Below are 18,432 nucleotides of genomic sequence, written 5' to 3' on the forward strand. Positions count from 1 at the left end.
ATGATAATACTTCAAAATCTATTTGTTTTGGTGTCTCTGATTCTGTGACCTCTTTTCCTGAAAGGATGGTATCGAGCTTTGGAGTGAGGAGGACCGAGTTGGGAGATAGAGAGCCATATCTGAAGCTTTCTTTGGAGCTCAATTGGTCACTCACGGATCTAGTATGGAGGGTAGAGATGCGTGAAATCTAAGGTTTTGGTGGTTTTTCTTGAATTTCGTTATCTGGGTTTGCTTCGAAACGTGATGGCTTGGATAGATTTGGTTGTTTTGTGAAGATCTGATCCTCGAACCAAAAATAACAAAAGAGCTTCAGGACTTCCTACGTCCACCAATGGCGGCTGTGAATGTTTGGGTTTTCTAGTTGTGTAGAATGAAAGGCTAAAGCATTTAAGGCTCAATATATAGTCAATTTTATCCCGGAATTGACCTTTATGTTGTAGGATATTACTTCAAATCCTTCGACTGATTCCTAACACGTTTTTCTTTTCATCTGGGTTACATTTTTTAAATAACATTGTACTACTTTTAATAATAATTAATAAGTAGCTTTTTTTTCCTTGAAGGAAAAGTTGTGGGAATGCACCTAAAAATAAAATAAAATAAAATAAAAAACACATTTTTGATTAGTAATTTGCATTTGCTATTAAATTTTTTTTTCTTTAAATTTATTATGAACCCTACTTTTATTATGTATTATTCACAAATCACAACAAGATATTGTTCTTAAAAAAAATCAGAATACAATATGTTTGTGGTCATGAAAAATATTGTGCAAAGTTCATCATTATTTTCTTCACAAATCAATCAGTTTTAAAATTATTGTGTCAATAATAAACTGATTATAAGTGTCACATTTTCTAGATAAACCCCCCAAATGATATTAGCATTCTTGATGCAAAGGCGGCTTTAGAATTTTTTTTTTCAAGAAGTTATTAAAAAATTTAAATTAAATAAAATTTTAAAATACAAAAAAAATTTAATATATCAAGTTATAAAAAAATGCAAATATATGAAATTTTACAATTTTTACGAGTTTTAATATTTTAAAATCGTTATATGATAATTCATTATCAGTTTTTATTATCTATTGTTAATGTGGCAAGGTGTGACCATTTTGTTTTGTTAAGTTTTAATAATATTTATTTATTTTTATGCAGTTGTCATTATTTTTATAGAAATATTTTAAACTAAAAATGACAAAATGCAATCAACTGACACTCTATTATTTATTAGCCCACACATCCATTTTATCTATACATAAATATTATACTAAGTGTTTGCTTAACAAATCAAATATTTGAACAACTGCTAGCTTTACTTTTCTTTTTTTCTTCAATTACTAACTAACATAAATAATACACTAAATATCTAATTGTTGTTTAGTTATAGGTTGTACTATTTTATGATCAGGGTGTGCAAGATTTTAGCCAATGTATGAGAAAATATGTTTAAGCATAAAATAAACTAATAAATTTATATATATATATATATATATATCATTTTTTTTGAAGTTAGATCCATTAAGCTTTACATATTTAGGGTAATTGCCTCAAAGTTACATATTTAAAGTGAGATGCAACTCAATTCTGACTTTCCATTAGAAAAAAACGATTTTTATCACAAAATCAAACTTAAAACAAATCAAAAGGTTTGGTTTTGAATTTTTTGCAAAAATGATGAACACTAGATATGAAATTTCAAACATGTAAAATCAAATTGTTTGAAAGTATAAACACTAATCAAATGCCCACGAAGATGCCAAAATTTTCACAACAAACAAAAAATATAAACTCACAACCCATTCACTTCATCTGCAACAAAAAACCACAACCAAAAACAGCTTCCAAGCCCAACACAGCAAAATACATTCCTCACCCATTCATTGCCAAACACCGCCCCCCCCCCCCCCCCCCCCACACACACACACACACACACACACACACGCGCGCGTACTCAAACCTACCACAGTTGAAATCAGTTTGCTGAAATGAACATCACGAGCAGTTTAGGTTTATGACCTCTCTAGAGGCCGGGTCAAAGAGAGCGAGGACATGGGTTTGGGTCAACTCGGTGAGTGAGGAGCTGCTATCTACTTTCCGGACAAGAAAATGATGAGCAGTTCTTCAAGGTTTTTTTTTTTTTTTTTAGTGCTTTTCAATTTTCATACTTTCTTTCAAAGGTTTTGACCCTCAAAAAAAGATAACTTTCTTGTAGTGAGTGGAGATGGCGATGGTAGGGAACTTCTGGTCGTGAAATTGGTGATGGAGGATGACAAATATGAGGAGGGGAGAAAGAGGGAAAGTTGGTTGGATTTGGATTAGTAATGAAACGAATAGCTTTCGTTAATTTTGCTAACGTGGACTTGACTTATTTTATAAATAATAATAATAATAATAATAATAATAATAATAATAATAATAATAATAATAGTAAAGTTGTGATTTACAACTGTTTTGTGTTGACTTTAATTCCGTTCTAAATTTGATTGTAATTTTGTTCAATGTACTTTATGTGAGATTTTACTGTAAGGGTTGTGTGATAGAGAGAGAGTGTGTGAAGACTCAAGCATGTGAAGACAGAAGAATTCTCGTGGGTAGCTCGTGACTAAGCATCCCACGAAGTGATGCATGTGCTTTGCACATGACTGGAATGCTAAGACTCGTGACAGCTAGTTTTCGCAAGTGTCTTGCGGGTAAGGCCTTTTCGCGAGATACCCGTGAAACAGTCTGTTTTGTTATTTTGTCTTATCTGCTCCACTACATCCTTATACATACTATATATACCATTATTACCCACATTTTGAGTAGAGAGTTTTTCAGAAGAGAAAACCCTTTCCTCAACCCTTGAGAGTGTGAGATTGTCATACCTACAATTCTCTACACCATCCATTGTGGTTTTTCTCTACTTCTACCTCTCAATTTCTAAATCCTTGAGAGGTTGATAGCTCAAACACTTACCACACCCATATTGAGTGTCCAGTGGATTTTTGATGCTGCTGGGAAGCATTGGAAGGAGCCAAACTTTGGCAGATGCAATCGGACGCATTGTGGGATCTGAAAAACTAGACAAGACACAGTTCCGAGAAGCCTTGTTGGAGTAGAAACTTGGAGGGCTTAGGTGCATTGAGTAGACTAGGCTTGGAGGGTCTTTTGCTATTTGTATATCCCAATTTGTTGTCTAGTGTATCGATTTGCCGCTTGAAGGACGGCGGAGAGGTTTTTTGCCAAGTTCTTCAGTTTCTTCTTCGATAACACATCAGCATGTTATCTTGTGTTTGCATCTCTCTTCCCTACTCTTTTAGATTTTTTTTTTTTTTTTTTACTACTGTGTTTTAATGAATATGGCTTAGAGTAGTTGTATTATTTGTTCACTCACATTTACTCTATTCCGCACTTAGTTTAAGTTAGAGTAAAATCAACCGAGCCGTAATCTTTTAATTTAGAGTCTAAACAGCTCTTGTGTTTTTAACACAAATCCAAGCTTTTAATAATAATAATAATAATAAATCATGGACTTGACTTGGATTAATTGATGCTTTAGACTTTGGTTGGACCGCATTTGTCATCTTGTTATAGAACACAAGTTAAGGGTTAATAAAGTGCTCAATTTTGGTACGTAATACACATTTTTTTTTTAAGAATAAGATATGTGTTAAAGTTTTATTGACTTACATACACAAATTCATTGTTATTATGTGTTTTTTTTTTTTGGATATATGCTCAATTTAACTTTTTTTTAAAAACAATTGTATAAAAAAGTTATTTAATAAAACATTAAATGAATTTTAACAATTGCCCTTTGGACATTTTTTTACAAAAGACTTACAAAATAAAGTTAATAGAAATTTTAGTATAATAAACTTATAAATTGACAATAAATTTATTTGAAATCACTTTAACAAGATAATAAATAAGTATTTAACTTCCTTTTTGTGATTAGTGATACGTCGGTTTATAATATCTATGGAGAAAAATTTATAGTATCTCCAGATCTCTTATTCAACCATTAAAGATTTTACCAGTTGAACTAATCGAAACTCACAAGCAAAAAAATTAAACCTAATTGTTCACATTTTTGTTGCTTGTAATTATGAATGCATGCAAAGAGAAAATTAAACACCATGTGAGTATATGTGCAACCACGTTTTTGACTGTTATACATGCACGGATATGCCCTAGTTACCCAAAAAAAAAAAACGTTTATGCCTGTTTATGTCAGTAACAACTGGTGCCTGGGCATTATAGAAACATTACCTTGGGTTTGATATATATCTAAGGTGACTGAATGATTGCACAGATGAATTGCCGGGCAAATATCCTTTGGCAATGAACGTCTCCGCCTTGGGAACTAAATCACGTACGTGTATGAAGTGCAGGTGAGTGGTTAACTGCCAAAAGACTAATTGCCCCGTAATGCAACCATGCATATATACGCTTGATCTATTTTGTTGATGAATAGTTTTGGGTGTTCATATCTATATATACCTGATAAAAAAATCAGACAATTCTGGGATATGCTATGTAAACAGGATATTCTTAGCACATACCCTTTGTTTGGTAAGTTGCAAAGTGGTCCTGTGGCTTCAATTCACGCAACCCTAGTTCTTTTTCTGTACTAAGTTAGAAATATGAATTATCCATAAAGAATATCCGCATAATGATTCTTCAATTCGCATCTTCTTTTGGTTTCTGTTTAGGTCATGTGCATGAACGCTTTTCAGCACAAAACTTATGGAAAATAAGAAACGATTAATTTCAAGTGGACATAACATAATAAGATGGTTTTACATGCATATGTAAGAGTGTAATAATTTCACCATGTTTTGATTACTATATAACACAGGAAACTAAGAGGCGGGCTGATTTTTGGGGTAGGAACTTGATTCCAACTGAAAAGTTTAATTCTCCATGGCCTTTTCAATCTTCTTTATATAACTGTTTGTGGGGGAAGATGTTGATAATTGAATTATATTCTACAATGTGTCATATTCTGGTAATATTAAGACATTTCATCCTTTATCCCCTCTTGGAGATGCTTTAAAAAAAATATTTAGTTCGAGTCTTGTATACAGATCAGGGAATCACCTTTACTGGGTTGCTTTCTTTATCAAACACGCTGCTAATATATTGAAATTAGCCTTCACGTCAAATGGATCAAATTTGAGGGACCAATTAATTAATATATATTTTTGAGTTCTCTATCTCTTCACATCAATAAGGCACAATTTTAGTGGACCACGTCAATATTATATATTTACAATGAATAATAAATAAATTTTAACTTAAATTATTTTAAAAGCCAAAAAGATTCAAACTTCGCTTCACAAAATGGGCTCAATGCCCACATTTTTGTTCTATATAGATTGGGCTCATAGCTCGTATCTTATCTACATAATAAAAAGGGCTCACAACATGTGTTGTTCTTGCACCATTTATTGGAATGAAGCCCATATTTGTTTTCCTAAGGGAAGTGGCCCTATCTTTATCCATTGAGGAAATTAAACCCAATGACTCAAACTTTTATACCTTGCATTTCTAAGCCTAAGACCATATAGAAATTCAAGAACCCACTATCCAAGGAAGGAAAACTGATCATAGATGTTGGTTTCTCTCTCGTTTTCCACTTATTTTTCATCTTCAAATCTTATTAGGTTGGAGAGATAACAATTTGGAAGACTCCAATTGATTAGTTAAATATAACTTATAAAAACATCACTTAATTTGAAAGTTTAAACTTATAGTTGGACCTAATTATATTATAAAAATCACTTGTTTTTGTCATTATTATTCAATATAAGATTTCACTCATACAATATACCCAAAACCTATCCCTTACAAGTGAGTCATTACCTTTTTATGTAGGTTTTATTGGCTTGCCTTTTTTAATGCACACTTGTATGGGTGCCAAGTACAAGCGTCCCATCTCAGCTAATTGTGAAAATGACTCTGCTTAATATGCAAAAGAGAGCTTGAACACTTTACCCCCTTTTGCACACCAATATGTGCTCTGATACCACTTGCTTGGGAGATGACATTTTGTGGAGACTCCAAATTAGTAATTAATATTAGCCTTATCACACGCGCTTCGCGCGTGCGATGAGGCTTTTTTTTTACTTTAAAGTGGTCCTATTTTGTAAAAAAAAATTGTATTTTTTTATTTTATATATATAATTTTTATTTTAAAAATCTAATTTATAAGTGGATAAAGTAATTTGAAAATTAATAAGAGAGTGATCCTATTTTTTAGGCAATATTTTAGTGGGAGTTAATGTTGCACTTTTACCGGATTGTCATTTAGTTTTGTCTCTACTTAAACATAGGGGTGTAAGGGCATTTTTGAACTAAAAAAATGAGGAATCCAAACAAGAGAAACCCCTTAAATAATAGTATAGATAACATATAGAGACCTCACTTAATTAACCCAAAATCTCAAGCTTATGGATTTGGGATCTTTGAGCTAACTATGCTATATTAACCACTTACTCTTATTATAATTCTTCAATATGTGACTTCTCTCACACGTGTATAGTATGTCTTAACCATTTAACCATATTTTTAAAAAACTAAGAGGCATACTTAATCATAAGTAAAAAAAATAACCTTAATCGTCATGACCCACTTAGAAAATCCATGCCCTCATACTGCCCATGGTTTATACACCTCGTAGAAAACCATTTCCAAACTCCGTTCACTAGAAACCCTTCTTAAGAGAGGCAAATAACCCTTATTAATTAAGGATACTCATATCCTTCTAAGCTAGTGATCAAGAAAAGGAGTTGGCCAACTCATTCTTGTGTACATTTGATTGCACTCTCTCCCTCCATTCACACCTAAGTTTATTGCTAGACCTTTTCTCTTATAAGTATAAATTAGAATTCCTTCGTTATTATTCGTACATTCTTTCTTGTACTATTAGCTTTATTTCTTTTGAAGGCCTAAAAGCGTTAACCATTGGTATTCTAAGGGCCCAAGTCAATTTGATATTTCAAATACATGTACTGCCAATTGAAACGCATTGTCATGCATAAATTATAAGGAATCTTCGGATAAGTAGTATTCCTTTCAACTAAATATTGAAGCTCCTAACAGCCCGATTTTACAATGATTATTTTCCTGTAGTAATTATTTTAATATCTCTTCTGTGCATGGAGTGAACTTCAAACCGCAAGAGTGTGGTCCTGGACTTCCTCTTCAAAGGCTTCAACAACTAGTGGAAATTCACGTATGCACATGTATATATGAAATGGAAGCATCAAGCTTTTCTCACTTTTCATTCAAGCGGATCATCGGATCCCATCAAAGATATGGTTAAATTTAAAAAAAAAAAAACTGAAGAGAACATTCGGGGAGATCTAATAGTGTGCTCTCTGTTTGCCACCGACTTGCGATTCTTATCTTCAATTCTGACCTCTAGTGTTCTTTCTTCACTTTATATTTAGTTGGTCAAAAGGTTCCTGCAAAGGGAATTGACATACATGAAAATTTAGGGCCGAATATGCCACAATGGATATGATCTATGATAGTTTACTGTTGTTGGTAAGAAATTCCTAGAAACAAGGCATTAATTCCTAATTGTAATGATGAAAAATACAGCTTATCAACTTAATGAAGATTTTAACTGTTTGCTGTCACAATAAACTTGTTAAGAGATGGGAAGTCGAATCTGTTTGTGATATCCAGCATACAAGGATGAGAAGGTTATGACATAGACATGGGAAGGAAAACCAAACTTCTTCTATTAATCCACAGTTTAAGAACTGGTTCAAAAAGAAAATACAAGTGTTGCTCATCGGGTTTGTTCGAGGATGAAATTACAAGTGGAGTGGACCTTTTTTTTTCTCTTTTCTCTCTCTATTTTTCTGTCTCCTGCCATCTGCATTTCCTCTTGCTTTTATATCCAATGACAACTCATCTGAGTCTTACACTTGGCAAGCTGAGATTGCAGTCCCTAAGTTCACAGCTTGCTAACTTGATTTACCATATAATCTTAACTGTGTCACCACTGTTCACAATTATTTCCCCATTAATGCAACCAGAGGAGTAGTTGTCATGCATTTAATGCAGAGGGGACGGCTTCTATACCTCTCTTTCTTTCTTCCTCCTCCTCGTGTTCCTTGCCTAGTCTGATGCCTCTTCCTTTTGGTGTTTTAACTCCATGTACCTCGCACAACTGGCGCTTGTCCCCGAGGTCCAAGGTGTGTCCTCAGAACTAGCTATAACCAACTAATTAAATTAGGTTAAGGGTCCTCGTCCCCATAATAGCCCCCCAGAACCTCATTTTTCGTTCTTGGCCTAGAAAAAGTGAGGTTTTGGCCAATAAGAGTCGTTGGTAATAGCCCAATCGCCAATAGGTTCCCACGTGTGTACTTCCCCTCAGCTGATTGTGACCCACTCTTAATTCTTTAGAATCCACAACTTCGTAATAAATGCAATGGGCAGCTAGTTGTCTCCCATGTGTTATGGTAAGATCGCAATCCAATGGCCCCAAATTCGTCCCCGAAAGGGGCGATAAGGTTACCGCTTCTTTTTTACAGACTATATATAGGGTAATGGGAGGTTCTTATCTCCATTTTGCCTTCCCAGAAGCACAAAAGAACATAAATACGCTCCCCCTACTCGATTACCTAGCCCAAAGAGTCCCTCTTCCCTGAATTCGTAAGTGTGCAAGTTTTGTTAAGAAAAACTATTCCCTTATTCTTTTATATTAGTAGATTTCTTCCACTTCTTTTTCCTAAATGGATAGATTTTTTGGCTTGGTTGACACTCCCGAGCACCGAGAGGAGTTTAAGAGGTACTATAGGATTCCTAGTAATGTGTCAATACAGCATTGCAACGTAGGTGAGTGGCATGAAAGGAGGCCTACTGAAGCTGTTGCAATTCCCATGATTGCCTTCATTGAAGGGGGCATGAGGATTCCAATGGGTAGAGTCACTAGGGCCTTTTTAAATTTTTTTAGGTTGTGCCCTACCCAATGTGTCCCAAACTTGTTTAGAATACTAGGTTGTGTAGACACACTGGATGAAAAATTAGGCATAGACCTTACCCACCATGACGTAAATTGGTTGTACAGTTGTCAAAAGAATGTTGACGATGGGTATTACCTAAAAATTAGGGTTCCTGCCGTTAGACTAATCTCCTACCTCCCCGAGACAAATAAAGGCATAGACGAAGATTTTCTCATTGTTTTAGGAGAGTGGCATGACGGATTCCATGTCCTACCAAGGATGGAACTCCAGGTGAGGTGGCTTAGGTACACTTAAAAAGTCTGTGTTAACTTAGGAAATTTTGCAAACAATTCGCTTACACATTTACGACTTCATTGTTTTGTTTCTGTGGATATACACATACTTTTCTTTTTGCTTGCTAAAACTTAAGCTTGACCGGTCCACAAACTAACATGAATTCTTAATTGTTTTTCCTCAAACAAATAAGACACTACCAAGAGACGGAGCCTGTTGAACTTCGATTTACTGAACCAAGTTCTGAGATCCGAGATCTTCCTTTATCAGGGCGGTCAACTCCATCCGGTTTACATGATTCTGGGTTTTAAACCCATCTCCAATCGCTTCCAAGCGTCCAAGCACATAATCAAGGCTCGAGACTCTCGTCTTGCCCTAGTTGACATGGCCGTTGAGATATTTGTAAGTAAACCTCCTCTAGAGGGGACACAATTGGTGGAGCTTCCCACCTTCAAGGATTCTTAACCCCTCGTAGAGGAAATCACATCCTCGGATGAAGAGACTAAGTCAGATTCCAAGGATAATACTATAGAGGAGGACATTGAGAATTATGTCCGCGGCGAGGACTTTGAGGTCTTTTACCGTACGAATGAGCCTGAGGAGGGAGAACTCAGCCCACATCCATCTACAAACTTAGTCAGCAAGGACCAAGAGGCTATTAAAGTGCCTGAAAGGATGGTGATAGAGAAGAGACTGCCTAATTTACTTTCTTTGCTAGAAATCCAAGCTGGGACTTCAATCCTCGTGGTCCCCGTAGTTCCCAGGCCCCCAACCCCAATTCCTCCTGCCCCCACTTAGACTGAACCGGTCGATAAGAAGCGGAAAAGAGACAGGAAAGGAGGTAAAGGCCCTATCGAAGAGGGCAAAGTTCAGGAGGGAACTCCTCCCGAGCTTACCAAAGCAGCAAAGGTGACCCGAGCCCAACAAAGAAGGGAAGCAGAGAGCTCGGAGTTCATCCCAGAACACTGATCTCAAGTTCTGAACTAGAGCCCAGTCTTTGAGTTGGATGGCTCTCCTGTTCGTGAAGACTCTTCAATCCATGACTTTGATGGCAGGAGAGCAGGCTATATGGCCAACGCTATGGAATAGGCACTTCTTATTCCAAGGGAAATGGATGAACCTAGGAACTTAAAGAAGCATGAGCTCGTTCTGTTCATCAAGAGGGACGTAGCCTTAGTAAGACTCACATTTCTGTTTCTAAAACCTCGTAATTTCATTCTTGTCCATTTTGCGTGTGCTTTACTAACACCTTCTACCCCTAACCATTCATGTACAAGCCACCGAAGCAAGACACGTAGCGGAAGAGTGGGTTAATCAAGTATTCTGCGATAAAAAAGAATAGGAGTCTAAGTGCTTTGCTATGCAAAAGTCTCTGGCCCTTACAGACAAGAAGCTAAAGGACACTCTCTTTAAGCTGGCCGAATGTGATAAGGCCAAGAAGAGTGCGGAAGCTTCCATAGATAACTCAAAAAGGCAAGCTTGGGAGAAACTCGTGCACTTAAGGAAGGCAGAGAGCCAGCTCGCAATTGCTTGGATGACCATTTCAGAGCTGAAGAAAGAGTTTGGCCAGAAAAAGGAAAAGACGAACAAGGTTAAGTAAGCGGCATTTGACTAAGGGCATAAGGAGACTGAGGCTCATCTCAAATCTCAACTCCCCATTATCTGTCGAAAATTTTTCCTCCAGACTTGGATCAAGGCCTTTAACACTGCTAGGGTAGACCCTTCCTCTGAGTTAAGGAATTCGGAGAAAGCTTCCACCCTCGAGCAATTAGAGTGCGTCTAGCCACTCAACCCCCTGTTGGTGCTTTGGGCCCCACTATGACGAGCTCCATTAATGACCCTCCTCCGAAGTCCAACACCAGTGCTCCTGCCCAATCTAAGCCAGTTGATCAGCAGCCAAGTACCATCATCCCAGCCAAGGCCAAACAAATCGAGCCACCTATCTCCAAGCCAAGTGCTGTTGCTCCACAAAGTAACGAGGTGCTTGCCAAGGTGTCTCAAACAATAGGAAACTCCTCCACAACAGCCCCAGCATCGAAAGAGGTTCCCCCTACTTTAGCCACAACTGCTGAAGCATAGCCCAACCTAGGGACAGGGACACAAAAGGCTCTCAAGGCCTAGGCACCATTCTCTATTTCAGTTGTTGTTCATTGTAGCTTTCTTTTTTTTCTTTTTTCTTTTTTGCTTTTTCTTTTTTGTAGAAGGCATTTTGTCTTGGCTTACCTTATCTCCCATATGTGCTCGTTTGGACCTTGATTAATGAAAGTCACTTTTTTTTTTGGTTAAATCTTTGTTTTTCTAACTCGTACTTATAGCTTTATAATTTACCATCTGATTATCACGCTCGCTTATAGTTAAGTATTCGCTTAAGGGTGTTAACTTTCCCAATGTAGGTGACCCAACGAATCGGACCTAGTTGAGGCTTTGTCAACGTAGAAAATAACTAAGTGATAATTTACCCAAGGCAGGTGACCCGAGGAGTCAAACTTAACCGAGGTTCTATTTGACATAAAAAAATGACTAAGTGTTAATTTACCCAGTGTAGGTGATCCGAGGAGTCGAACCTAACCGAGGTTCTATTTAACAAAGAAAATGACTAAGTGTTAATTTACCTAAGGCAGGAGGAGTCGAACCTAACCTAATCAAGGTTCTGTTTAACATGAAAAATGGCTAAGTGTTCATTTACCCAAGGCAGGTGACCTGAGGAGTCAAACCTAACCGAGGTTCTGTTTAACATAGAAAATGCTTAAGTGTTAATTTACCCAAGGCAGGTAACTCGAGGAGTCGAACCTAATTGGGATTTTGTTTAACATAGAAAAATGGCTAAGTAAGGCAACAAGGATCATAAGAAGTACAACTAATTGCATTTAAGACATTAACCCTTACAATCTTGCTGGGCTAAAAGTAATATTTTCACAAATTATTCACATTCCATGGTCAAGGTACAACAAATCTATCCAAATCCTCTTGTTTATAAGCCCCCACTCCTGCTACTAAAGTCACTCAATATGGCCCCTTCCAATTAGGACCCAACTTTCCCCAATAAGGATTTTTGGCACTCCCAACAACCTTTCGCAAGACCAAATCCCCTGGAATAAAGAATCTGGCCTTTACCTTTTTCTCAAATCCCTACCTGAGCTTTTGTTGATATTGCACCAACTTAACCACAGCCACTCCCCTCAATTCCTCAGCCAAATCAAGGCCATCCACTCGGGCTTGCTCGTTGCCATCACCAAGGGGTTGGTCAGATCTCAGAGTTAGGAGCCCCGTTTCTGTAGGGATAACTATCTCTGCCCCATAGGTCATGGAAAAAGGAGTCTCCCCGGTGGATATTCTTGGTGTTGTTCGATAGGCCCACAGAATATGAGGCAGCTCGTCCACCCATTTTCCTTTTGCATCCTCCAATCTCTTCTTCAAACCGTCCAATATAACCTTGTTTGTGGCCTCAGCCTACCCAACACTCTGAGGGTACAATGGGGTGGAGTATCTATTCTTTATGCCTAACTCACAACAGTACTTTTGAAAGGCCTTACTATCAAATTGAAGTCCATTATTCAAAACAAGGATGTTCGGGACCCCAAATCTAGTGACGATATTCCACCATACGAACCTTTTCACGTCTTGGTCCCAGATATTTGCCAACAGCTCAGCTTCTACCCACTTAGTGAAGTAGTCAGTAGCCACCAAGAGATACCTCTGATTCCCCATGGCGCTAAGGAAGGGCCCTACAATGTCCAATCCCCATTGGGAAAAGGGCCAAGGGCTACTCAGGGGGTTTAGCAGTCCTAGCTGATGAATGTTAGAAGCATACCTCTGACACTGATCACATTTCTTGACATACTCTTGTAAGCTCTTCTGCATGCTCGGCAACCAATACTCCTACGTCAAAGCCCTATGAGCAAGGGATCTGCCCCCTGTATGGTTGCCACGAATCCCTTCATGTAACTCTTCCAACAACACTTCCATTGCCTCGGGATGGACACACAACAAGTATGGTCATGAGTACAACCGTTTGTACAACTTTTGGTCCTCGAAAAGCCAAAACCTTGGCACCTTTCTCCAAACTTCTCCACCTCAACCCGGTCCTTGGATAAAGTTCCATCCTTAAAAAATGCAACCAGCAAGTCCTACCAACTTGGGCCTACCCTTATAGAATCAACTTCTACTAGAGGTAGCTCATTGTATGCAGGTGACATATGACTGTCAACTAGTACGATCCGAGGCAAATCCTCCCTACTAACCGTGGCTAAAGTTGCGAGTAAATCAGCATGGGAATTTGCTTAAGTGTAAAAGAATGAAAGCCCCCTATCAATCGCTTTACTCGGCCCAAATACCACAGCATCCTTAAATTGTTTGCCTCGTACTCTCCTAAGACTTGTCTAACTACCAGCCTTGAATCACAATATGCTTTTAGGTTTTGCCACCAAGCTTTTGCACGGAATTCAAACCTGTCAACAATGCTTTGTACTCTACTTCATTATTCATTGCCAAAAACCCAAGCCTAAGTGACTTCTCCAAAGTGATACCATCTGGTGAAACCATCACAATCCTTATTCTGGGCCTCTTATTGTTTGCTACACCATCCATGAACAACTGCCAGGTACAATAAGCCACTAGCGTTTCCACATGCACAGGCCTCTCAAGTCTTGCTCCCACCTCCGAGCTTCCCAACCCTTCGGTGAATTCTGCAACTAAATCTGCTAGTACTTGGCCTTTCATCGCTGTTCGAGGCATATACTTGACATCAAATGCCCCAAGCATGGCTCCCTATTTGGCCACCCTTCCAGTATAATCTGATTTTCTGAGCAGGGCTTGTAAGGGCAATTGAGTTAGGAAAACCACAGTGTGCTCTTGAAAATAATGAGGCAGCTTCTTGGTGGCATGAATGATAGCAAGAATTTCTTTTTCCAAATGAAGATACTTGACCTCGGCCTCCTGTAGCAATTTACTGACGTAATACACAGGTTTTTGGACTCTTTCATCCACACGTATCAAGTCCAGGCTCATAGCATGCCGAGCTACAACCACGTAAGCGTATAAAACTTCCACCTTCTCTGTTTTGGACAAGATTGGCAAGTGGGCCAGATACGCCTTCAACTCCACAAAAGCTCTATCACATTCCTCAAACCACATAAAATTGTTCCACTTGTGCAATAGTTGGAAAAATAGTCTACACTGCTCTACAGACTTTGATATGAACGTATTCAGAGCTACCGTCATGCCAATTAGGCGCTGAACCTCCTTTGAGTTCCTAGAGGATGCAAATTGTGAATGGCCATAATCTGGTCGGGGTTAACCTCAATCCCACGATGAGTGATCATATATCCTAGAAAATTTCTTGATCCAGCACCAAAGGAGCATTTTTAAGCATTCAAACGAAGCTTGTGTTTCCTTAAGACCGCGAAAGTCTCGCCGAGGTCTGACAAGTGCTCAATCTCTTGTTTACTCTTCACCACCATGTCATCAATATAGGTCTCCATGTTTCTTCCTAACTAGCTCTCAAACATTCTTATCACCATCCTCTGATAGGTCAACCCAGTGCTTTTTAGTCTGAATGGCATTACTCAGTAATGGAAGTTTCCCGTTGGGGTAAGGAAGGCAATTTTTTCTTGGTCCGACAATGCCAAAGAAATTTGGTGGTAACCTTGGAAGACGTCTAGGAAGCTCATCCTCGAATGCCCAAATGTTGCATCCACCAGTTGATCAATTCTAGGAATCGAAAATGGGTCCTTTGGGCAAGCCTTGTTGAGGTTTGTGAAATTTACAAATACTCTCGATTTCCTCAACTTCTTCTTCACCACCACCGTATTGGCCAACCACTCAGGATAGAAAACCTCTTTAATCGTTCCAGCTTGTTTAAGTTTATGGACCTCATCCTTAAGAGCTTCGACGTACTCTTTTGCGGACCGCCGAGGTGCCTGTTTCTTTGAAGTAACACTGGGGTTAACATTCAAATGATGACAAATGAATTCAAGACCCAACCCTGGCGTTTCGTACACACTCCATGCAAAGGCGTCCAAACTGTTTTTCAAAAACTCCACTAACTGTGCTTTGTCCTTTGTTAGGAGTTGAGACCCTACATGAAAATATCGATCTCCATCATCTCCAATGGTGACCCTTTCCAACTCCTCGAACGATATTGAACCGTCTGAGGGCCCTAGTGGCCTTAGCTGTGATTGCTATAACGTCGGGACAACCTCAGAAGAGCTTGACTTGGTAACGTGGTGATTAACTGTCGCCACCATGCATTGTCTGGTTGTTGACTGACATCCCACCAACTTGGTAGCGGGATACTTCACCTTAACATGCAACAAAGATGCAACTGCCCCCATAGCATGCCACCACGGTCTGGCCAATATAGCAATGTACATCGAATAGGCATCCACTACTATGAAATCCACACTCACCGTCTTATCCCTAGTCAAAACGGGCAATCGGATTCTCCCTCTTGGGATAGTGGTACTCCCATCGAACCCAATCAACGGAGAATCGTACTAGTCCAAGTCCTCCGTTTTGAGCCCCAATCCTTTGAACAAGTCCGGGTACATTATCTCGGCTCTGCTGCCTTGGTCTATCATCACTCTTTTGACATCATACGCTACTATCAACTCGGGCACCACCAAGGCGTCATTATGTGGCTGAATGGTCCCCAGCTTGTCGTCCTCAGAAAATCCTATGACTGGTTGACCCAAGACTTTACATCTTTTACTCAAGGCCTCTCCTTCGAGGCCTTCCACCTGCGTCGACATCAGTATTACCCCTTTAGCTGGGTGATGCTCTTTTCTCGTGGTTACAAAAATGACATTTATTGTCCACAGAGATGCCTAGAGGACGCCCTCATTATGCGATCCACTCCCAGGTCAGTCTACTTGATCATTTGGCTGTTGCAAAAACTGTTTCAACTTGTCCGCTTTCACCAATTAGCCCAAGAAGGCCTACAAGGTCCTACACTCCTTGGTCGTATGACCCCAGTCTCGGTGATATTGATTATACAAATTTTGATTTCTTTTAGTGGGGTCACCCCTCATCTTGTTTGGCCAATTGAAATATGGTTCATGTTTGATTTTATCCAGAACTTGATATACTAGTTCCTTGAAAACCGAGTTCACCATTTAAGAAGCAGCACCGTCATGAGGCGTTTGATTATACTACTCCCTCCTTGGCTAGGAGGACGGAAACCGGCCACCTGAGTTGTCCCTCCGATCATTGGTAAATACCTTATTTTTACCTCTGGCCGAGCTCTAATTGTCCTCAACCCTTTTGTGCTCCTCGATCTGGTCCATCAGTTGGTGCATATTCCGAGGGGGTTTCATGGTAAGTGATTTCCATAAATCGGAATTCGTAGGAAGGCCCACCTTAAAAGTTTGTATAGTGACATCTTCGAAATCCCCACCAATCTCATTATAAGCTTCCCAAGAACAATCAAAGTAGGCCTTCAATGTCTCTCCCTCTCTCATTGACATTGAGAGCAATGAATCCAGAGGTCTAGGAACTCGACTACACGTCAGGAATCTCGCCCTAAAAGCCCTAGTCAACTCTTCATAAGAACGTATCGACCCTTCTGCCAGACTATTAAACCATCTCATCGCCACCGATCTGATGCTTAAGGGGAAGACCTTGCACATCAAAGCCTTGTTCTTGGAGTGAATAGTCATCCTTTGGTTGAAGTGGCTTACATGTTCAACAGGGTCGGTCCTACCACTGTTGATGGTGAAGGTAGGATGATTGAAGCAACGAGGGAGCTCAGCTTGCTCAATACGTCGAGAAAAAGGAGAGCGGGATATTTCGAGGAGGGCTTTACCCATGGCATCATGGCCCTGATCCCCTCTTCCTCTTGGTGGGGTAGCAGGTTTCTCACTACAGTGCTTTTGTCCTGAGGTGTGTAGGGAAGATGATGTGAATGACTCACTGGGTGGAGTCCTGCTCCTAGGCCTATAACTTCCATCACTTTCGAAACTTGAGTATTGGCTTGGAGAAGGAATCCTATCATCTCTTCTATGCGCCCTACATCGAAGACATCTGCATAATTGATCTAGCTTTCTCTCCAGGTCGTGCACTTCGTTGTCTAATGACTGGCGGCTAGCCTCCTACTGCCCCATTCATTTTGAAGAAAGAGATGCTCTCTGACTATCCGTATGAGTGACATGACGATCTCTTCTCCGTTCCAAATTAACGAAACAGTTCGCGAGCTGTGAGCTAACGGACTCTGGCGATGCGCTCCTTCCATTATTAGCCATAACAATTGAGTTGCACAAGGATATGCAAAGAGATTCCCATAGACAGTGCCAATTGTAACGATGAAAAATACAACTTATCAACTTAATGAAGATTTTTACTATTTGTTGTCACAAAAAATTTGTTTAGAGATGGGAAGTCGAATTTGTTTATGATATCCAATGTACAAGGATGAGAAACTTATGACATAAACACAGGAAGGAAAACCAAACTTCTATTATTCCATAATTCAAGAACTGGTTCAAAAAGAAAATACAAGTGTTGGTCCTCGAGTTTGTCCGAGGATGAAATTACAAGTGGAGTGGACCTTTTTTTCTCTTTTCTCTCTCTATTTTTCTGTCTCCCACCATTTGCATCTTCCTCTTGCTTTTATATCCAACGGAAACTCGTCTGAGTCTTACACTTAGAGGGCTGAGATTGCAGTCCCTAAGTAAGTTCTTGTCCCATCCAAAGTATGCTAACTTGATTTACCCTATAATCTTAGTTGTGCCACCACTGTTCACGGATATTTCCTCATTAATACGGCTAGAGGAGTGATTGTCATGCATTTAATGCGGAGGGGATGGCTTCTACACTTCTCTTTCTTCCTCCTCCTCGTGTTTCATGCCCAGTCTGCTGCCTCTTTCTTTTGGTGTTTTAACTCCATGTACCTCGCACAACTGACGCTTGTCCCCGAGGTCCAAGGTGTGTCCTCGGAATTAGCCATAACCGACTAATTAAATTGGGTTAGGGGTCCTCGTCCCCATACTAATTATATTAAAGAGTTTTTTAGAAATATTTTAGTTAAAATTGAGGCTTTATATGGTAGGGTATTAATGATGGTTGAATTATATATTTTAAGATTTAGTCTAGCATGGATTAAGATTTTCTAAGTTTCTAGACCCCTCTAAGACTCCGTAAATTAACGGTTGTAACACAGAGACATTTAGACTTTTGATTAATAAAATTTCATAAAGGTT

General features: G+C 39.0%; 1 protein-coding gene across 1 annotated transcript; it reads right to left on the minus strand.

Moving 5' to 3' along the window:
- Positions 1-16,479: 16,479 nt before the first annotated feature.
- Positions 16,480-17,043, minus strand: LOC142635324 (uncharacterized). The gene has a single exon (XM_075809505.1). It carries the CDS (start codon positions 17,041-17,043, stop codon positions 16,480-16,482), a length of 564 nt encoding a protein of 187 aa, XP_075665620.1.
- Positions 17,044-18,432: the final 1,389 nt, after the last annotated feature.

The sequence above is a fragment of the Castanea sativa genome, chromosome 5, assembly GCF_040712315.1.
Source record: "Castanea sativa cultivar Marrone di Chiusa Pesio chromosome 5, ASM4071231v1".
NCBI classification, from domain to species: Eukaryota; Viridiplantae; Streptophyta; class Magnoliopsida; order Fagales; family Fagaceae; genus Castanea; species Castanea sativa.